General features: G+C 61.3%; 8 protein-coding genes across 8 annotated transcripts; all 8 read left to right on the top strand.

The window, feature by feature from the left end:
• Positions 1–544: 544 nt before the first annotated feature.
• Positions 545–1,495, top strand: LINJ_20_1640 (putative ribosome biogenesis protein; the record flags this gene model as incomplete). Its single annotated transcript, XM_001465250.1, has 1 exon — positions 545–1,495. One exon carries the CDS (start codon positions 545–547, stop codon positions 1,493–1,495), a length of 951 nt encoding a protein of 316 aa, XP_001465287.1.
• Positions 1,496–2,388: 893 nt separating this feature from the next.
• LINJ_20_1630 (conserved hypothetical protein) lies at positions 2,389–3,579 on the top strand (the record flags this gene model as incomplete). Its single annotated transcript, XM_003392395.1, has 1 exon — positions 2,389–3,579. One exon carries the CDS (start codon positions 2,389–2,391, stop codon positions 3,577–3,579), a length of 1,191 nt encoding a protein of 396 aa, XP_003392443.1.
• A 1,100-nt stretch (positions 3,580–4,679) lies between these two features.
• LINJ_20_1620 (ribosomal protein S11 homolog) lies at positions 4,680–5,105 on the top strand (the record flags this gene model as incomplete). The annotated part of the gene is made up of 1 exon (XM_001465249.1): positions 4,680–5,105. The coding sequence occupies one exon, from the start codon at positions 4,680–4,682 to the stop codon at positions 5,103–5,105; it is 426 nt and encodes a 141-aa protein (XP_001465286.1).
• Positions 5,106–6,518: 1,413 nt separating this feature from the next.
• Positions 6,519–7,160, top strand: LINJ_20_1610 (phosphatase-like protein; the record flags this gene model as incomplete). Its single annotated transcript, XM_001465248.1, has 1 exon — positions 6,519–7,160. The coding sequence occupies one exon, from the start codon at positions 6,519–6,521 to the stop codon at positions 7,158–7,160; it is 642 nt and encodes a 213-aa protein (XP_001465285.1).
• A 985-nt stretch (positions 7,161–8,145) lies between these two features.
• Positions 8,146–9,972, top strand: LINJ_20_1600 (conserved hypothetical protein; the record flags this gene model as incomplete). The annotated part of the gene is made up of 1 exon (XM_001465247.1): positions 8,146–9,972. One exon carries the CDS (start codon positions 8,146–8,148, stop codon positions 9,970–9,972), a length of 1,827 nt encoding a protein of 608 aa, XP_001465284.1.
• A 2,104-nt stretch (positions 9,973–12,076) lies between these two features.
• LINJ_20_1590 (hypothetical protein, unknown function) lies at positions 12,077–12,400 on the top strand (the record flags this gene model as incomplete). Its single annotated transcript, XM_001465263.1, has 1 exon — positions 12,077–12,400. The coding sequence occupies one exon, from the start codon at positions 12,077–12,079 to the stop codon at positions 12,398–12,400; it is 324 nt and encodes a 107-aa protein (XP_001465300.1).
• A 683-nt stretch (positions 12,401–13,083) lies between these two features.
• On the top strand, positions 13,084–15,522 carry LINJ_20_1580 (cell division cycle protein-like protein; the record flags this gene model as incomplete). Its single annotated transcript, XM_001465262.1, has 1 exon — positions 13,084–15,522. The coding sequence occupies one exon, from the start codon at positions 13,084–13,086 to the stop codon at positions 15,520–15,522; it is 2,439 nt and encodes an 812-aa protein (XP_001465299.1).
• Positions 15,523–16,051: 529 nt separating this feature from the next.
• On the top strand, positions 16,052–21,025 carry LINJ_20_1570 (conserved hypothetical protein; the record flags this gene model as incomplete). Its single annotated transcript, XM_001465261.1, has 1 exon — positions 16,052–21,025. One exon carries the CDS (start codon positions 16,052–16,054, stop codon positions 21,023–21,025), a length of 4,974 nt encoding a protein of 1,657 aa, XP_001465298.1.
• Between the last annotated feature and the right edge of the window lie 400 nt (positions 21,026–21,425).

The following is a 21,425-nucleotide window of genomic DNA, read 5'->3' as shown; positions in this document are numbered from 1 at the left end:
CCCCCTTGTTTTTCCTCACCATCTTCGATGCATCATTGGAACAGGCAACAGCACTGACGGCGTCAAACGAGGGGCTCACATGTATGGCAACGAGGTGCGTGTCATCGCAGGTCATTGGAGTATAAAGGTCGTGCTCCTCCACCTCTGCCGCCAGTCCCTCAGTGGGGCTCCTCAGCGGCAGCGGTGCGCGAGTCTTCGTTTGTGCGCACACAACAGGGGAGAGGGTAACACTCACACATGCACCATCGTGACTTGTCTCGTTTTCTTTCCAGCGTCGTCTGTACAACACATTTCAGCACACGTCCCCGTCTCTCTCGCTTCCCTGCCCTTTATCCTGGCACCGCAGCATTTCACTGCTGCACTCCGGCCATCTCAGACGCAGTGCCTCATCAAACTCGAACACACGAAGGCCTACGCAACATACGCAGAACAGCGGGTCTACACACATAGCAGTAGCAAAAAGACGACGCCCTTCTTCGATCGCCACATCCGCCGCCTCCTCACTGCCTTCTCTCACGTCCCTCCGCCCTCCCGCGCAGACAAGATGGCAGGTGCAGGTAAGAAGCGCTCTCGCGCTGCACAGGCAGAAGCGGCGCCGGCAGCTGAGGCTGCACAGCCCCAAGTGGAGCCCCCGGCTGACATGGCGGACTCCACCAAGGCGATGGTGAACCGCGAGGAAGAGATGGTCGGCCAGCTGCACGTGCAGCGCGCGCAGACGACAAAGAAGATGACGAATCGGCAGAAGATGCTGGTTCTCGGTGCCCGTAGCATGACGAGCAAGGATCGCCACCTGCTGCTCGACCTGCGTGGCCTCATGCCGCACTCCCGCGAACATCCGAAGATTGGACGCACGAACACCCTTGGCGATGACCTCATCGAGCTGTGCGGACTGCATCAATGCAATAGCGTTATGTTCGTCGAGCCGCATCGCAACGATGTCAGTTACCTGTGGATCGGACAGGCCCCCAGCGGTCCGAGCATCAAGATGCAGATAAACAACGTGCACACGGCGGACGAGATTCGTATGGCGGGCAACTGCCTCAAGTACAGTCGTCCGCTTCTCCACTTCGACCGCGACTTTGAGCTACACCCGCACCTGCGTGTGGCCAAGTCGTTGCTGCACATGGCCTTCAACACGCCCCGCTACCACCCCAAGTCAAAGCCGTTTGTAGACCGCATCATGTCGTTCCTGTGGCTCGACAACCACATTTGGGTGCGTAACTATCAAATCGTGCCAACGAGCCCGCCGTCGCTGATGGAGATCGGGCCCCGCTTCACCTTGGAGCCGGTGGCAATCTTCAACGGATGCTGCAAGGGAAGCGTGCTGTGGAAGAGCGCGACGGCGCGGCCACCAACGGAGCAGCGCCGCGACCGCAAACTGCGTCGCCTCGAGAAGCAGCAGGTCAACGAGGTGATCAAAGAGAAGTCCGAGAAGCACAAGGCGCTGCATCCGGCACCTAGCGCCGACCCGCTCGACCTCGTCTTCCGCGACTGAGCATAAGAGAAGGATAAGGGCTGGAAACCGGCAACGGCATCGTCGCCTCACCTCCTTTGCCGGTGTCTAATAAGTATGTGCGTGTAAGCCACGCAGCGAACCGCAGCGTCATCAATACGCATGCGTCGGCGTGGCAGCGCCTATGCCTGCGATTGTCGACGAAACGTTATCCGCTGTTCTGTGCGAGTGTTGGTGTGCGGAAGCGTATCTTCGGATGAGTGGGCCACTGCTTTCCTGTGCGCGGGCCATCGCCCCTGCGCAGGCTACACGCACACCGCCGCTCAAACTGCAGTGCACGGCCTCAGGCAAAAAGAGAACAAAACGAATCGAGAAGCTCAGCCCATGTGAACGGCGCACGATGCCCCGAAATGGGGACACCACGCGAACGTTTTCAAGCTGCGCGCGGGGTGCTTAGCCGCCCTCGCACTTGTGCGCGTACACTTACGGGCGTTGGCGAGCGATGTCTCTTGGCAGCAGTCGTCGCGCGAAGAGGGCGTAAGAACCGCACTCGCAGTTCTACCGCCGCCCTTCTGGTACAAAGCAGTGCTCTGGCAGCGGGGAGCGCTTGGGGAAGAGGGCAATAAAGCAAAAGCCCAAGCGTACGGGAGATCGAGGAGTCCAGCGTGCGCGCCCTTGGAGGGGTGCATGGCGTCCTAGCCCACCCCCACCCTTCCTTCGTGCTCCCCATTCCATTCCCCTCTCTCTTCCTCCTCTATCTCTTGCGTCTCGTGAGGTCCATCGCGCACACGCGTTCGCGGCCCTCTCTCCCTCCGTGTCGTGCCTGCGTCAAGAAGGTCACGGTTGTCGCTCACACACCCCCGCTCCCCTCTCCCCAACGACCGTCTCCACACTCCATCCCACTCCCACCCATCACTAGGGCAGCGAAGCCGTCAATGCAGCTTGTCAGTGACCTTCAGCAGCGGCCCAAGAAGGGGCGGCTGTCAATCGAGAAAAACATCGTGCCCTTCTACGATCTCTGCACTACAGTGCAGTTTGTTACGTTTCTCATCCACACCGTCACGACCATGATCGGTGCCAGTCGCACCTTCACGCGCTCCATCATCGTCCAGAACAACTTTGAGCTCACGCCGTCCCTCGAGTACAAGACACGCGACTGCTCCTTCAACACGGTGCGCAACATATACGCCTTCAGCGCCGTCGACATGACGTTCACCCAGAGTTCCGTGAACGACGTCTTTGTGGATCAAGCTATACAGATGCGACTCGCCATCTTCGTGTGCGCTGCCACCCTCCTCGTTGGTGGCTTGAACCGCATGCTGGTCGAGGCTAATGTGTTCGTCATCAAGTTTCGCAACTTTTACCTCTGGAAGGACATCATCTCCGCCACGGAGCTGCTGCTGCTCGCCTATGTCATGCAGATCGTGGCGACCGTGCAATATCCAGCCCGTCTGCTGCAGGATTACCTGCGGCACTGCGGGGTGACGGCGAACTCCTACCTGCCCTTCATCAGCACCATCAATCTGTGGGTGTTCGCTGGGGTCGGATACCTCACCTACGTGGTAGGCCTTATTCTGTATTTGAACAACGCACTGCCAAAGTACGGCGTGATGACGCCGCAGGAGATTGAAGAGTACAAGGCGTGGGTGCGCAGTCGCCGCGCAGAGCAGGAGCAGGTGCGCATGCTGATCGATGAGGCTAAGAAGGCGCACGCCCGCCTCCACATGCTGAACAGCACCGACTACAAGCATGGTGAAAACAACACCCTTGCCCTGCCGCCGAGTATGATGGGGCCGAATGGTCCCATGTACCCGTACCCATACCCCTACGGTCCCGCGTACCCCGGATACGCTCCCATAGCGCCGTCGATGACGAGTGCAATGACGGACCCACGCCTTCCAGCGCCGCAGCTTTTCGGGGCAGGCATGATGCCGACACCTGGGCAAACGGGTATGATGCCACCTTCTGTGTATGACGGCGAGCAACCACCTCCCGTGGACCCGTCGCCCTACGAGGCGATGGGGCCGCCAGGAGCGACGACAGCCGTGTCCTCCTCGCCGGGGGGCGCCGTGTCTCTTCCCGCCAACATGCCGCGTAGACGCATTGTGCCTAGCCCAGTCAGGTGAACCCGCCCATGTACGAGTAGCGTGCACACGGCACTCTCCGATAGACTTAGATGAAAGTGTCCATTAGATGGGCACACGCCAGCATGCGTATGCTCATCCATTGTGCTTGCGTTGCCTCCCTCCCTGTCTTCCTGTCCCTTGTCCGCTACGACCCTCTCGCTGAGTCGATGGCCATGTGTGTGTGTGTGTGTGTGTGTGTGTGTGTGTGGAGGGGAACGGGCGCAGCGAGAGATCGTGATGGGGCTGTGACTTGCCGTTTCGTTCTTGCTTGGCTTTTTGCTGTTTTGTTTGACGTGGCTCATGCGCTTCTCCTCGTTCGCCACTTCATCTGTTCTTGTCCGGCCCGCCCTGAGGCCCTGCCTTCCCCTCTCCTGCCTCTTGTTGCTGTTCACCGTTTCTGCGCGTACGTGCCTTGCTTGCCCTTTCGAAACCCTTTCTGCGCTGTTCTCCGTTAGACCCTCACGCCTGCATTGCTCGTCACCGTATGTCTGTCAAGACGTATCCCTCGTCCACCCGCACTCTGTCTGTCTGTCCACGTCTACCCCGCGGTGACCCTCTCCTCGCCCCTATGCGGCGGCTGCGGCGGTGATGTTCTCCCCTCCCACGGATATCCGCTTGCCAGCCCTCCCACGCACGCCTGCGTTGTTCCTCTCCCCCCCCCTCTCTCCCCCTCACGTCTCCCTTCTCTTCGGCCCACTCTCTCGCTATCCTCGTTCCGCCACCATCATCACTGCCATCTCTCTACAATACATGTATATGTATATGTATGTATATATTGTATATATGTATATGTATATGTATATATGTATATATGTATATGTATGTATATGTATGTATATATTGTATATATGTATATGCATATGTATATATGTATATATGTATATGTATGTATATGTATGTATATATTGTATATATGTATATGCATATGTATATATGTATATGTATGTATATGTATGTATATGTATGTATTCCACAGAGGTTGTACTCCGTCAAAGCGTAGAGTCATGCCCGTTGCGCCCCAGTACTACCACGCGCATGCGGTGGATGCCACCATTCAGCACGAGAAGGCGTACCAGCGCCAGACAGCGGTGAATGAGAACATGCACCGCCCAAGCCGCAAGCACGTCAACAAGTCCGGCCACATCCGCTATTCCAAGAAGATCGGTCTGGGCTTCAAGACCCCGGCGAAGGCGCTGAACGGCAAGTACATCGATCGCAAGTGCCCCTTCACGAGCAACGTCGTGATCCGCGGCCGCATCCTGCGCGGCGTTGTGCACTCCACCAAGATGCACCGCACCATCATCATCCGCCGCAACTACCTGCACTTCATCAAGAAGTACCAGCGTTACCAGAAGCGCCACAAGTCCCTGGCCGTACACTGCAGCCCCGCCTTCGACCCGAAGCAAGGTGATGAGGTCGTCATTGGCCAGTGCCGCCCGCTGAGCAAGACGATCCGCTACAACGTCTTGGAGGTGGTGTCGAAGAGCTCTGCCGACAAGATGGGCAAGAAGTTCGCCAAGAACTAAGCAAAAGGTGCGCTGCTGCTTTTTCTGTTCATGTCATGGCAAGCATAATGGCGTGTTTTGATTACTGGTTTCTGTGTAGCGAGTCTTTGATCCTCTCGGTGCAGCTTTAAAGCTGTGGTAAGCGGATAAGGTGACAAGCGAATGGCTCCTCAGGGAGGCGCGCGTGCCCAGCACACGCACGATTACACACGCGTGCGCGCTTCATGGCTGCCGCTACCGCAGCCGCGGTTTTCTCTGCGACGGTCTACTTCACCCTCAGTAGTGTTCATTTCTTAGCTTCTTTAATGCTTTCGCTCGTTCTTTGAAGTCCAACAGTGAGAAAAACGTCACCCCTCCCTCCCACCACCAGAGGGGGCGGGAGCATGCGCGCACATACACTCGGCGCAAATCACCAGCGCGAGTGTTTGTGTGCCGCTGGCCTCTAGGGCTCCCCACCATCGGTGCTGTCGGATGTCAAAGCCCCGTGCTACCGCGGCGTCGTGGCTGTGGTCGCTCTGTGTGTGCAGAACGACAGAGGGCCATCGCAAGCGCGATCAGCAGAAGCTGGGGTGCTAACACGCTCACTCTGAATGGGCTTTCGATGCCGAGCTCTGCACATATCACCCCTCTGTTGGTCGTCTGCGACTGCGTCTGGGTGTGTAGCGCGACTATCAAGGCCGAAGAGTCGCTTGGGGAGGGGGGAGACGGTGAGGCCGTATGGCTGGGGAGGAGAGGTGGATCGTTTCCCCAACGCCATCACCCGATGCATGTACGGCCTCAGCTTGTGTCGTGTGTGCGCCGCCGATAGTGTACTCTTTCCTCCCATCTCTTCTTCATCCGTTCTCGCCTCACTTACACGTGCTTTTCTTTCATCTACGTGCGGGGGCTGGCCCGTGCGGCCCACAGAAACAGCGGTGGCGCCGCATACGACAACGACCACTCCGCTGCACCTCTGCGACTTACTTGCGCTCTCTCTGTCTCTGTCTATTTGCCCCTCTCTCTCTTCCACCCAATCGATTAGCTCACACGCGTTATCTCTCTCTCTTTTTTGTTACTCGTTGTGTTTAACTCGCAAGCTCCACACGCTGGCACGCAGACGGACAACTTCATCGCACCGTGCTTCTGCCTATCTGTCTCACTGCGCACGTGTGCGGGCGCTTCGTTTATTTCGTCACGTTCTCCCTGCCCGTCGTCCTCGTCAAGTCGACTCATCAAACCACCGCCGGCGCCGCCCACCTCCCTCTCCCCCTCTCCCTCAAGTGTACCCCTCTTCCTTCATTTCGTGTCCCTCAGTCGTCGCTGGTGGCTTTGCAGAACGTCCGTGTTGTCCGCCGGCGACGTTGCTTGTGGCGTCCCGCACGGCACTTCCGCGTGTACTGTGCTCTCGCTATTGCACGGCATACACTGTTCACATCAGCATACACGCCCAAGAAAATGCCAACGGTGCCCTTCACAGGCCAGGTGCGGATGGAATGGTATCAGTCCGTGGAGCAGATCCACTTCACCTTCTATGTCAAGGACCGCACAGCGGACGACGTCGTCGTGACGAAAACCGCCACGTCGCTCGAGGTGGCTATCCGCCTCGATGACAACGGACGCGAGTACAGCTGCAGCTACGATCCGCTGTTTGCGGATCTGACGGGTGATGCCGCGTCCATCTCGGTGCGTCCCATGAAGGTCGAGGTCTCCGTGGCGAAGGCCCAGCCGTACCAATGGCCGGCTCTGGAGCGCAAAGCCAGCGCAGAGGGCGCAGTGGTGCCCCCGATCGGTGGCGCGCCAGAGATCGCGCTTCCTGTAACGGCCAAGGACCTCAAGTACCCGAACAGCAAGGGCAAGGACTGGAGCGCGCTGAAGCTGGAGGTGGAGGAGGACGCAAAGCCGGAAGGAGAGGCGGCCCTCAACAAACTGTTCCAGCAAATCTACGGCGACGGTTCCGATGAGCAGCGCCGCGCGATGATCAAGTCCTTCACGGAGAGTGGTGGCACGGTGCTTTCCACCAACTGGGACGACGTAAAAAAGAAGAAGGTGGAGGCGCAGCCGCCAAAGGGTATGGAAGCGAAGACTATTTCGGAGTAGTTGAGCATCGACCCCCTTCCGCCCCTCCCCCCGACGCACCCATGGGAGGTGCACTCGGGTTTGTCCACCGGCAACGGCATCACTGCGTGTGTGCGTGTCTCCTTTCGTTGGCTGTTGCTGTTTGGGAAGGGGCAGTGGCGTTTGTGCTGCAGCGCAGTTACTACCCCCCCCCCACCCACCCACCCCCCAGACACACATGCACGCATACAAGTACACAAACGCACACGCACACACACCTCTCTCTCATACACAGCACGTCACACGGGCACGCACCGCTTCTGCTCTCGCCTGCGCTCTTCTTACGTGTCAGAACCGAAGTGCGTGCACAGTTGAGTCGACGTTTTGTTGTACTCTCTGTTCGGTATGTACGTGTCTTGTCTCTCCCTCTCTCTGTTGAACCGACCTGGCGCTGCACACGTCCTCAACAGCGTCCCTCTCCTCCATACCGTGCCTTCCTCTTTGTTTTTGTGTGTTCGCCTCTGAGGCTGACGTGGCATTACACCATGGCGCACTTCGGTCTTCTCCTCCACCGCGCCCCAGCGCGTGCAAGCGCGAGACCTCCGCGTCTCTTTCTCTCTCCCTCTGCCGGCCTTCCTCCTTGAAGGCCGCTCTTCTGGAGGGCCACCCCCTCCTTCCACCCACCCCCAAGATGGCATTCCGCGCGCTCTATCTATATCTCCTCCGCTCTCTGTCTACCTCATCGGTCGATTGGCACTAATCGCTCGGGGAGCGCTCCAGTGCAGCTGCGTCTGGCCAACACTGTTAAGTATATATACAAGCACCTATACGCGCACGCACCTGCATCATCTCCCCCTCGTTCGAGGCCTCCTGCCCGCCACATTGGTTTGCTTCTGCTTTTGTCCTCTCCGCAGGCGCACCAAGAGCACCCTGCCCTGCCTCGCAAGCTTCGTGTGTCTCTCCTCCCCTTGTAGGCCTCCCTCCCCCGTCCCCAATGGACACGCTGCCACGTGGCCGCACAGGCTCGATGACGCTCCATGCAGCCACCATGTCCACCTCTAGCGCTAGCTCCTCTGCCGCCGCCTTGTCCTCCTCGCCTCTCCAGGATGAAGAGCTTCTCATCGACTGCCATGAGCGCCGCCGCCTGGAGCAGACAGAAGCGGATTACATGAACTACTCCGTTATGCTGTGTCGCTCAGGACGGATGCAGCAACACGGGCAGCTGCGCGCAATGGTGTGGCGTGATATCGTGATTGGACGCAAGAGGGTTACCGCGGTGCCACAGCTCAGTGATGGCATTATCCGCCAGCTGCAAGAGGAGACCCGCTTGCAGACGAGGCATGGCAGTTACAACCACAGTAGAGAGGGCACGTGCATGAGTGGCTCCCTAGACTCCTTCGCCAGCCCTGTGGCGGAGGTAGAAGAGCGCCACCCCAATGGCAAAGGTGCCCCGAGCCGGGCGCCTGAAGTGAAGCAACGCAAAGACGGCAGTGGTGTCAGCAGCGACTCTTCTCTCCGGGGAAGCTCCTTGTGCACCGGCGCTGGACTCGCACCTAGCACAGCGGCGGCATCACTACGTCGCCACCGCCACCCCTCGCTAGAGCCTCCACGGCCAGTGCCTCCGACAGAACAAATAGAGGAGGCCGCTGACGGTTGCGGTAGCGCTGGCGACGAGAAGCCGCTAGTTTTCGCACCAGTTCGACGGCGCGCCCTCTCACAGCTCTCGCGACGCGTGAAAAGCGACGCCGGCCACTTCCTCGAGCTCGCTAAGGGCGTGTCGAGTCGAAACGAGACGCCTGCGCAGGACTTCTCCGGCAGTGTGCTGTGGCCCATGTCGTGGTACCACTTGCCCGACAACTGCCAGCCGCGCGTAGTGGAGGCAGACATCGAGCGCTCGCTATGGACTTTGTATCCGCACTCGACAGAACGCACGGAGCAACGACGGCGGTTGAAGAACATGATCCTGCGCGTACTCCTGCACAACCCAGAGCGATTCTACTACCAGGGCTTGCACGAGCTCATGGGCTATATGATGTACATGCTGAGTCCGTACACGGAGTGGGAGGAAGTGGTGTCGGTGTGCGAGAAGCTTCTGGTAACTCGTTGGAAACGGTTCAGCGCGCGCCAGCTGAAGAGCTCCGAGGCGATGCTGTACGCCATGCACGCCATCATTGCGCAGGAAGACCCTCCCTTGGCTGCTGCCCTGGAGTGGTGCGGGGTGGGACCGGAGTCCCATTATGCTGTCTCCTGGATGATTACGTGGTACGTGCACAGCATCGACAGCCCAGAGGTGTTGGCCCGGCTCTTCGACTACTTCTTGGTGGATGAGGAGGGTTCCGCCGTCATCTACTTCACTGCCGCCTTCGTCGTGAGCCAACGCGAGGCGATCTTTGAGTGGATACACAACGCCAAGGAGGAGATGGGGGTCAGCATGGGTGCCACGGAGGCCAGTGACGACGGCATCATGCTCATGGCCCGCGTCTACGCCCAGCTCTCACGGCTGCCCAGCAACGTGCTCGACGGCATAGATCAGGACACCCTGAACGCGCTCCTGGAACAGGCAGAGCAGTACTGCACGCTGCATCGGCACACGGTGCGGCAGGAGGAGCAGAACTTTCTCAATGGCAACATCAAAAGGCTCGGCCTGCTGTCGAACCAGCACACTCGTGATGCGGCACTCCAGCTGCTCTGGCACTTTCTGCCGCGAGAATGGCGCAACCCCGCCAAGTCAGAGCACGTGCGTCGCGTGCTGTTCTGGACGGGCCTCATGGTCGCAGCAACGGCGGTGGTCGTGGGGACGGCAAGGGCGGATTTGAAGCCGGGTGAGTGGGTGCATGGTCTGCTACACCGCTGAGCATCCGCCCCTGCCGCCCTTCATATTGTGTCTCCGTCGCCCGCCACTTTGGCTGCTTCACAAGAGCCAGTGGTTATGTCTCGGAGAGCGTGCAGGACGGTGCTCAGCGCGATGGATTGTGCGGTTGCTGTGAACGCTACCGCTGACGGTGGCGGTATAGCGGTGGCAGGAGCTCCGGTCCATCGCTTTTCTTTCTTGCGCCGAAAGGGCTCCTCTCGTTGTTTCTCTTGCCTTTTACTATTACGCATGTCGGCTTAGGGATCTTGCGCTTCCACACGATCTCCCCAGCGTGCAAGTGCGCGCACGTGTGGGTGACGAATACACAACTCGACGGCTCTTGGTGGTGTGAATGAGCACGGAAAGGGCCCACAACAGGAACAGAATGGATGCGGCGCACATGCCCACCCCACCGCCACGCACACCACTGCCCCTCTCGCCAATGTGCTCTGTTTCGTGCGCTCATTCTTTCCATCCCCTGATGACGTGGGGCTACCTGATCCTGGTATCGGTGCCCAGTGTCCCAGCTCTTTGCGGAGAAGCCAAAGAGCCTGCACGCTGCTCGCGAGTACGGCTGTAGCCTCTCGGTGTCAGCGGGCACAGGGCTGGGCTGGCAGTGCGCTGCGAAACGCGCCAACGGTTCAGCAATGATACGCACCCAGCTGCTGTGCTTCTGTGTTTGCTGCGCTGCGCTGATGCGGAGCGTACTCCCGGACCGAGTCTGTGCTGCCTGCCGTGGCATCGCAGCGGGCTGAACGTCGCCAAACGGTGCTGTTTGGCGCGGCTCCTTGGTGAATCCTCGATGCAAGTCTGCACTCTGCAAGAGGCGCGTCTCACCACGGCAGGCCTACAACGGCATCTGGCCTCCCGGGTTTTCAGCATTCCGGTGCAGCAGGAAAAAAGAAGCACGGCACTGGCGTCTCGGTGCTCACGCAGCACGACATACGGGCAGATGTAGGCCCCCCTCCCGGTTCCCGAGGGCGGGGTTGCAGCAGTGGCGCTCTGGCTTTGCTGCGGTGACCCTGCTCGACAGATACACACCTCACGTCCGGCTACACGGCTAAGAGTGACCTGGTGGCATGGGAAGCTCTCTCGATCCGGTGCCAAGCGACGTCGCACTGAGTTTTCGCATGATTCGAATGGGCGCCAACGCGGACCTCCCGGTGTGGGACGCGAAAGGGCGATCCGACCGGGCCGGGGCCACCCCTGCACGACTGGTCCAATGCCGAATGCTGGGCCTGTGCAAGCGGTAAAGACACCTCGACATGGCACCGCCACCACGGCGCCGGGTGACCACGGCGCAATTCGGGCCACCGTCCACTTTGAGGAGGGGGTATGGCCCGGGGGCCGCCAGAGATGGCTGGCGCCGAATCATACTCCCTCCAGGAGGCGATGTGGAAACTGTGCCGCTCCGTGGCTGCCAAATCGATCCGCAACAATGGCGCCTACACCACAGCAGCACAGAAGCGGAGACGCACGAGCTTCAGAGCGCCGCGCTGAACCCCGGCTACGACGACAAACCCGAAAGCGCGCCAGCGAGCAAAGGTGAATCGCCCACGCCGTCACACCCGACCACACAGACACAACTGGGATCGTAGCGAAGGCCACCGGGAAGGCTGTCCCATCTGGTAGAGCAGCCTACAGGCAGCTCTGGACGCCAAAACGGACGCGATGAAAAGCAGCGCTCGAGAGGGTCCCCTGCGCGTTGCCCGAGCATCGGCCTCTCTTGGATATGCTCGTCAAAGAGCCTGACGAGCTGGCCTTGAAGCATGGACACGATCCAGCAGCGCCGACGACCCCCCTCTCTTATCTGCGCACCGCATGCACCGGCAATGCGACAAGACGACCGCTACCTGAGTGCGCAAGAGCAGTCCAGCGTATTGGTGAAGATGTGCCAGCAGAAGTCAGCGCGACATCCGGCAGTCCCCCTCCGCGTCCCACGGGGCCTAAACCCCACGCCCCTCAAACCGTTCGCGATGGGTGAGCTCGAGGCGGCACTGCGCCAAGTTCCCTGTGAGAGTGTCAAGGCCCCCCGCGAAGCACGGCAGGAGAGCACTGCTGAACATCTGCAGCCGTAGCGCCGCCACACTGGCCCTGTCCCTGCTACATGGAAAGAAGGGGCTCATTGCGGCTCCTCCTGAAGCCGCACAAGCCCGATGATGATCCCGCGCCTTACCACCCTGTAACGCTGACCAGCAATCCGTGCAACTTACCTGAGCGAATCTTCTCACGACCAGTGCGCGGCCATCTGGAAGACAAGCTCCAGCCACAGCAGCCTGGCCTCCGTCCTCACCGCTCCACCGTAGACCCCCTGGACTTGCTCCTCCGCAAAGTAGTGCAGTCCAGCCAGCTACGATGGCCGGGGCAGTGTTTGTGGACTGCGCTCGCGCGTTCGACTGGGTCGATAACGACGCTGTCATCGCGGCGCTGAGGAAGTTCAGCGTAGCGCCGCAACTTACTCGCGGGATCATGGGGACCTCTGAGATGATCGTCGCGCCTGTGTTTGCTTCCACGAGAAGCGGTTGAAGATGGCAAGAGAGCCCGTTAGGCGCATGGCTCCGATTCGACGGCAGGGACGGCTCATCCTAGACGACGAGGATGTAGCCGCATTGTGGCAGAGGTAGATGAGCTGTGGTTGCGTATGCGTGTACGTGTCCTGACTTGTTCGTGGCAGAAACGGGCACGGTGGAAAGAAGAGACATTCACGCTGCCCATATAAGCTCGTATTGCACGCCGCTAGGTTCCACCCCATCGTGCCACCAACCGCCCTTGAGTCCCATAGCGGCGTAGGCTTTCTCTGCCAGAGTACCGTGTTGTCTGTTCAAGCTCCCGAGATCAAGCGTAGGCATTAGTCGCGTATGGCCAATGAATGGTTTTCGATCCTTCTGCAGCTGCCATCGAAAGCTTCTCCATGCACGAGGTCGAGGGCGCACACTTAGGCAAACAACGGCGCTGTGTCTGCAGCCCCCGCCCCCCCCCCTACTTACCAATATTGGCTCTTCTCTTGTCTTCCCCTCCCTCTGTGGCACCCTTTATCTGTCTCTGAAGCACGTACCCACGACAACCACCACATGCATTGGTCGCCAGCTAAGTCACGCACACGAAAGTACATGCATGGCGGGCTTTACCGATGCGTTGGTGCTCGAGGCACCCGTACTTTGGTGGCCGGCAGTCGGCGATCTGCCACGATATCCGATCGACGATCAGCGGTCGTTTGTGGCCGCCATTGTGGAGGCAGCGATGCCCTGGCCGCAGGGCGCTTCCACAGCAGAGGGTACCATGATCCGCACGCTGGGCCTCTCGTGCCTGGGCCGCAGCGTCATGATGACGGCTGAATGGAGCTGCCTCTACGGTATCGGCTCGATGCAACTTCCGTCCGTGAAGGTGTGGAACCCGCTACAAGGATGTGCCGTGTACATGACAGTAAGCACGGAGGCCGGGCTAGGGTCCCTGGCCAGTGCGCATCATGGTGGCAAGAATGGACGCGGCACCGCGTCCTTGACGGAGCTGGATTTACGTCAGCTGACACGCGATGAGCGAGTGCGCGTGACGCACCGCTCGCTTCGTGAGATGCTGAGTCGGTGCTGCTGCTCACGGGCGACCCTTCTTACTCACATGCAACGATGCGCCGAGCAGCGAGAGGAGTACTCGCTGCTTCACCGTGCCGTCACGCGGGCCCACACCGCAGCGCTGAAACACTTGGAGCGAGCCGCTCAGGCCATGGACGGCGTACTCGCCAGCAACCGTGGGCCATCCAGGAAGGCTGCTATCTCTGCACCCTCCCTGTCGTCACTCCTGTTCGCCGGTGACACGCCGAGTCAGCGGCACCTGTTGCGTCTCCTGCAAGCCACTACGCCCTCGGTCGTCCAGGTATCGAGCACGCGGGTGTTTGTGCTGGAGGCCCGTCGCCTCAACCTTGCAGAGGTGCTGACTCTCCTCGAGTTGGAGGCGTTGGAGGTGGTGGAGGCGGTACTGCGGCCACCGCCGTTGTGCGCCTCTGCCGCCTCTTCCTCCAGCACGGTGCAGGTCTCCCCATGCCTGCTTATTGTTATGGAGTCTCTGCACCTGTTGGAAGGCAACGCCAACTCACTCGTGGCCAGCGTGACACACCAGCTGTGCGTGTGCCTGGATGCCCTGCACGCCAGCACTGTACCAGCGATTGTTTGGTCTTTCACGGAGGATGTGTGCGACACGCCGCCAGCGCTGCTCACGCGCGTAGGGGCACAACATGAGCGACTCGCCGTGTCCACGACTGAGGACCGCATCGCCTACCTGACGCGACGCTTGGCACGTTGGCCGCCGGTGTCGTCGCTGCAGCGGACCGCGTGGCACACGGCCGCCGTTGCATTGGCCGAAAGCACTGCGCACTGGACGGTAGATCGGCTTGTGCTAGTCCGTGACGCGGATCTCGCCAGTATGCTGCCCTCCGCCCCTGCTGTCACCCGGAAGGTGAGCGATGGTGCCTCACGTCAAGCTGAGTGTCTACATGGGCAGCGCAAGAGAGGCGTGGAGGTGCAAGACGGCGTACCTGCTTCCTCAGCTACCTCGGTGGCCGCACAACGTTCAGAGCCTCCGCTGTTTGACATGTACAGCCGCCTCTACGGCATCGAGGAGGCGATATGCAAGGTGGAGGAGTTGATTGTGTGGCCACTGACGCACCTTCTCCTCTTGCGCGAACTCGCCATTCCGTGCGCGAAGGGCGTCCTTCTCTGCGGGCCCAGCGGGTCCGGCAAGACGGCACTCCTCTCCTGCCTCGGGCGACGGCTGCAGTTGCCAGACGCGCGGCGCATCCACGTCATGTCGGTGGATGGGCTCTCCCTGATTACAAAGGAGGTCGGCCGCTCCGAGAAAAACATCGCGCAGCTCTTCGACACGGCTCGCTCCCTTGCGCCGACAGCACTTTTCATTGACAACCTCGACTCGCTGGCCCCGCCACGCGGGCGTACCACGGCAGAAACGAACACGACCGGCGATCGCACGCTTAGCACCCTCCTTACGCAGATGGACGGCGTCGGCGGTGGGCAGGCAGACCGCGTCGTCGTCGTTGTCGCCTCGGCTCCGTCCATCGACACGCTCGACCCCGCCGTATGCCGTCCTGGGCGGCTCGACGTGCACGTGCACCTCACTAACCCGCCCACGAGCTCCTCCGCTGCTGTTATGAAAGACCGGCTACGCGAGTTTGTGGCCCGCATGCAGAAACGGCGGCAGTCTGATGATGTCCTAGCCACCGGGGACGGAGTGGGGGCTGCGACGCTGGAGGTGCTGGAGGAGGTCGATCAGCTTGTGGATGAGTACCTTGCCAGCGTCACAGCGAATGTGAAGAGCAAAGCCGATGACGACGCAGCTCTGCCACCGCGGCCGTCCTTGTCCCCGGCTGAGGTGACGGCGGCAATACGTGAGGTGATCCTTGACGTCGTTGCACGACTAGAGCGAGGTGACGGCCGTACGCCACCTTGCGCGGCCCTATCGTCTGACGCGCATGTGGCGGATACGAGCAGTGATGTGGTGCGCGCCGTGCGAGATGCCGTCCGCCACCTCTACGCCCCCGCTTAGCGGGGCGACGGCTGAAGAGAAGGTAGCAGAGGCGAGGACCAGTAGCTGCGTTCTAAGCCCAAGGCGAGCAATGCCGAGTCTGCAAGTTCCGCTCCGGAGCACTGCACCCGCCCACCCATCCTCGTACCGCACCGCTTGTCGCCGCTCACCGTGAGCAGCCCGCCCCTCACACACACACACACACACACACACGCCTCGGCTTACACTTGCACGCGTAACGTCGGGTGACACACAAAGCGCCGGCCACGACGACTGACGGAGGCGAACGCCACATCTCCTCGCCCCACTCACGGCCCGGTGCGCTCCGTGCGCCCTCTCAAGCCTCTCAACCCTCCCCTCCCCTCCCCTCCCCCTCTCTGCGTTCCGCAGTGGTGCCCGCACCTTCTACTGCTTCGTGTGGCCGGCCGGCACACCGGTGCACATCAAAGTCGGCTTCGCTCAGCAAGGCCTCTTACTCTCCCTTTCTTTACTCCTTTACCGGCCTGCACGTGTGCGTCGCACAGCCGTAGCCATGAACACGGCACTGCCCATGCTGCAGGGACCATCTCCCGCCTCGCCACGAAAAAACATGTCAGACTCCGCCCCTGGCGCTGCATCTGCCAGTCCCGCGCCTGCGCAGCGAGTGGCGGGTGGCGGCACACTCCACGAGCGGCTTGTCGCGCGGCACCGTGACGCCATTGAGGCTTTCCGCGCTAGCGCCCGGTCGTTTAACAGTGACGTCGACGCAGCGCAACAGCAGCGTGTAGTGCTGCTGCACAACGTGTTGGCGGAGAGCCACGCTAGCACTCTGTCGATGATAACCCAAGAGCAGCAGCGACTCTCTGAGCAGCAGGCAGAGGCCCAGGTGCACAACGAAGCGCTCCGGGATGCTGACCCGGATGCAGTGCTGCCGGTGTGCACCGACATGTACCACTGCTCCACCGCCGACGATCAGGGCCGGTCACGGGCCATGACTCTCATGAAGCAAGATCGGCTGCGCCTCGTGCAACTCCTCGTCGAGGTGCGAGATCATTACCGCAGCCGCGTGGCAGCGATCGACACGTGCTTCGCGGACATCGCCAGTGCGGAGGAGGCACGCTGCAAACACATCCAGGCGGCGGTGCAAGAGCTGATGGCCAGGCTCACCCGCATCGCCGTCACCAGCACAACCGAGTCACAGGTACTTGCGCAGCGCATCCTCCACCACACCAATGAGCAGCTCGGCGGGAACTACTTGGGCATGCAGACGATGGCGACGCAGCTTCGGCAGCGGGAGCTGTACAAGCACCAGCAATACCAGCGCACGCTCATCGCGGTCTACCGGGACACGCAAGTGCACATGGCTCAGCAGCACGTGACGTGGTGCATCACAGTGCTGCGCTCGGCGCTGTTCCACCGCCCGGAGGGGCGGCTGCAGTCTGTGAAGGCAGCAGAGCAGCTGATGGGAGCTATCCGCAGCGAGGCTGTGGGGCTCGCTCGCGGGCTGACGGAGGTGGTGGACTCCCTCGAGGTTGCGCAACCGTCTGCGAGCACCGCGGAGCTTCAGGTTTGCGGCGGCAGTGGCGCCAACGGCTGGCTGCGCTCCTTCGAACCGAATGTGCATCTGCCCGTCTTCGTCGACGAGGACCCGCATGCGGTGCTGGAAGAGTGGCATATGCGCGTGAGCATTCTCCTGCGGCACTGCGGCGCACGGTGTAACGAGCTGATGGCCCGCGTGAGAGCCGACGAAGCTGCGCGCACAAGCGTGGCGGCCGCCCTTGCAGAGCAGACCCTCAGCGATCTCGAAGCGATTGCGCATCCGCTCAGCGAAGAGTCGTCGCTGCTGCAGCGTGCGTCTCTCGCGCACAGCGGCACGGACAAGGATGGGCAGGATGTGTCACCCGACGAGGCTGCTGACTTGCTCGATGACGCACTCCACTCCCTCACCGATGCCCATTCCGGGGTTCTCGCCATAAAACAGTCCATAGTGCGGTCCGCCGCGTGGGCGTTCTGCGTGCCCACCATCGAGAAGGAAGGGCAGTGGTTTGTGCACCTTGTGTCGCACGGCTTTCGGCGCGGCTACGCCCAGTTCTGTGCTGATGCTGTCAAATCCACTGGTAGCATGCTAATGAGCCTTGAAGGGGCCACCGACATCCTCGTCACCTCTACCCGTGGCCTCCTCGGCTTCCTGCGCGGGCTCTACGCGCAGTGGCAAGAAAAGGAGATGGACTACCGCGACGAGGTGGCCCGGCTGGAGCTGCAGCTGCGTGTGTTGGAGGAGGCGCTGCGGCAACAGGAGACGCCAGCGGCCGCGGAGGCGCGGTACACAGCGGGGCTCACGTGCCTGCAGTCGATCGCCGACGCCCACACTCGCTACTACGAAGCCGTTCGCAGCCGTGTTGCAAACGCGACCGCAGACGTGCTGCAAGTCAGTCAGGCGTGCGTCGGGGAGCTGAGCAGGCAGGCGGGGCTGTCGTGGGCTCGGCTAAGCTCCTCTGACGAGTGTGAGATACCAGACACTCCACAACAGCAGCTCCAGTGCAAGAACTCTGCCGGTGCCGTACCTGCAAGCACGCACGAGAGCGTGCCCGCCGCCGCCGCTGCACCGCGCTGGTCCACCTCACACGGGGAGGAGTTCACCATCGACTCCGTCGCCTTCCGCTTCGCTTGCGTAGCAGCACGTAGTGGCGGCGGCGATGTAACTGCAAATGCTGGTGCGAGCCTGGAGGACTTCGATGACGACAAGACGGCGGCCACTGGGGCGGCCCCGGGAGCGGACTTCCAGCAGTTTTACCTGAACCTGCTACCCGAGCTGCAGCCAGCGCAGCAACATGTGTCGTTATTCCTTCCCCAGTCGCAAGTGTCAGAGTGGAAGGAGTATCTGCGATGTGCGCTCATGGAGTGGGGCCTTAGCTTGCAGCGGCATGCTTGGGAGAGCTGGCGGCTGTACACGGCAGCTTTTCAGGACGATGTACAGCACCGCGTGGCAGAGGTGCTGCGATACCATCACCGGCGTCCCGCGACGTTGCAGGCGACCGTCTACGAAGCCCGCGTGCGCGAGTTGACAGATGCAAAGAACAGGGGGGACAAGATGCTCTCGCGGATAGCGGAACGCGTGTCGCGGGTGCAGACGCTCAAGCACACATTTCTCACCCAGACATCACACAACGACTCGGACCAGGCGCTCATTCGCGAGCGCGCCACCCTGCTCGTGAAAGTGCGTGACGCTATGTCGACAAACGCCGTAAGAGCGCTGGTGAGCCGGCACGACGCCCTCTGCGCCGAGTACTGCACAGCGCTGGCAGACCGCTGCGCTGAGGCGGTGCACAATCTCGAAAGGGCCCGGGGAGTCATCGAGGATGACTGCGCGCAGCTGCTGCACGATCGAGCAGTGGAGCTGCGCGGCGGCGACACAGCGGCGCAGCTGCCGGTGGACGACCCGGTCCAAATGCGCGTCGACCACCTGCGCTCAGAGGTGCAGGAAACACTCACGCAGTCGCTCAAAGCCGTTGAGGATCAGCAACAGACGCGCGCTGCTGAGGTCGATAACTGGAAGGCAGCATGGACTAGCACGGTGGAGCACAGCAGTGCGGAGCTGAGCGTGTTCCAGACCGTGCAGGAGGGGTTGGCTCGACTGAAGGCACAGGTGCAGACGTTGCTCACGACAGCGGCGGCCGAAGAGGCAGAGCTTGCGGCAGGGGTAGCGATGGTGGTGAGGGAGGTGGACGAGGCCTCCGCCGCACCAGTGATGGACTTGGCGGCCGCTATACATGCACTGTTCAAAGAGAGCCCCCCAGCAACCTCACCGGCGGGTGATGGTGGTGGCGACACACCGCTGACAACAGAGGATCTGAAAAACATGGTGGAGTACAACCTCAAGGTGACGAAGGCGATGCAGCAGGACCGCATCCGGGCGGCGTCTGCATGCACCGTGCTCGCCTCTCTGGACAAGCTCCGTGGGCTCTTGTACGCGCGTGGGTGCCGCTTGGGGCTGCTGGCGCACACAGTTGAGATGTTGCGGGTGTCGCCGCTGCACTACGTGCTGCCCATGGAGCTTGGGGAGGAGCCCGAGGCGGTGCGCGGCCGCGCCGGCAGTCGCAGCGTCTCTTCGAAGGCGGGGCGTCGCGCCAAAGACGTCCAGGGCGCTCCCACCGCTGGGCACACCGCCATGCCCCTCTCCACGCCTGCGACGTACGCTGAGCAGGTGGCGCAGTGGACGGCGCAAGTGCTGAGGGACGCAGAGGCTGCGGCACAGCGCCATGTCAAAGCCTTTCCGGGCGACATGTACCGCCGACTGCCTGGAATGACCGGCGGCACGGTGGAGCAGCTCAACGCCGCCGTCGCGGCACTGTGCGTTGCACAGGAGGAGCGGGTCAAGTCGTACACGGCCAAGGCAGGCCAACCCTTTCGACAGCGTGTGCAGGAGCTGTGGAACACGCTGCAGAGCACGCCATCTCTCCTTGTGCGCACCTTGAGCGCAGGGGCGACGACCGCTATCCTTGAGCGTGTCGAGGCTGTGCTGCGGCCGTGGTGGCGTTTTCAGGCGCAGAGTAGCGAGCAGTGGCGTGCGCACCGACGGGCAGTCAAGCTCTCCTTAGCCCGTCAGCCCAACGCCACGGCCCTCACGTCGCTGAAAGAAGCAGAGGCAGCTCGCAGCGACACGACGGAGTTGGCCCTGCAGCAAGCGTGGGCCTGGAGCCTGCGAGAGGTGGAAGATGAAGTCGGGCTGCATGTGGCGCGCTGCTGGACAGCTCTGCACTCCTACTCGCACCTTCTCAAGGGATTGGTCACCCCGCAGCACCTCGTCCCCACGACAGAGGTGCTGGAAGGCGGCCACCATCGAGGACTACGGCACCTCCTGGAGCTGCGCGCGCAACACGAGCGAGCGGCCGCAGAGTTGGAGGGGACAGCCGGCGCGAAGAAGGACCCACGGCTACAGGAGGTGATTCCGCTGCACCGCGCCGACACCCCTGGTAACAACCCATCTGCGGCCAGTAAGCGGCACGCCAACGCATCTGTGGCAGCAGCAGCGGCGGCGGCGACGATAGAGAGTGCGCCGCTTGCGCAGCTTTCGCAGTGGAGCGATGTGGAGCTACCCGGACTGCCGCTGAACACGTGTGTCCCCCTCTCGCAGTACAACGCGCAGCACCCCCAAACTGCCGTACCCCCACCTCTGGCGGCAGCGGCGTATGTACCAGCTGCTGTCCGCCTCACCACCGACGGCAAGGGGCCTCAAGGCCACGGCAACCGGCGCATCTCTGCAGCGACGTCCTCCGCATCTTCAAACACGAGTGGCCGCAAAGGGCATGCATCGATAGCGATGGACGCAAAGGCCACCGCCGAGGTCTCTGTTCCGCTTCTCGTACCGCGGGCTCCACTCGTGCTGGAGTGCGCGCAGCTGCTCCGCGCCGCGGTGCAGTCGGTGAGTTCGCAGGGCAACGAAGCCGCTGGTGTCCTCAGCAACGCATTCGGCTTCTACGAGCGGCAGGAAGCACAGTGGCGGCAGACATGGGTGCTGACCCTGAAGGACATGACAACGATGTAGGAGGCAAGCACAGCGAGAAAGCACGGATGTGGTCGCCGGCGTGCACCGCCTTGCTCTGCTCATCTCTACTCGGTCCGACCCTTCCGATTTTACGAAGGCCCTCCTCAAGGTTGTCGCCTCACATGTGCTGGATGTACAGATACCACGGCGAATCGCTACTACTAGCATGTGCTAGCAGAGAGACGCACACAAGCGCGCACGCATCTGTGATGTCTCACGCGCGTGTGCGTGTGCGTGTGCGTGTGTGGTGCATCCGAATCTCCTTCCTTTGCCCATTTCGCTTTACCGATGCATGCACATGTTTTCGATGTAAAGTACCACGTGTGTAAGCGAGAGAAGGGCAGCAACGATACTGCTTCGTCTTCCAGATCTATCCTATCCATGGAAGCACTAAGGACTG

The sequence above is a fragment of the Leishmania infantum genome, chromosome 20 (assembly GCF_000002875.2).
Source record: "Leishmania infantum JPCM5 genome chromosome 20".
Lineage (NCBI taxonomy): Eukaryota > Euglenozoa > Kinetoplastea > Trypanosomatida > Trypanosomatidae > Leishmania > Leishmania infantum.
Note: the sequence above shows the minus strand (reverse complement) of the source record. Positions and strands in the feature narration are given on the sequence as shown.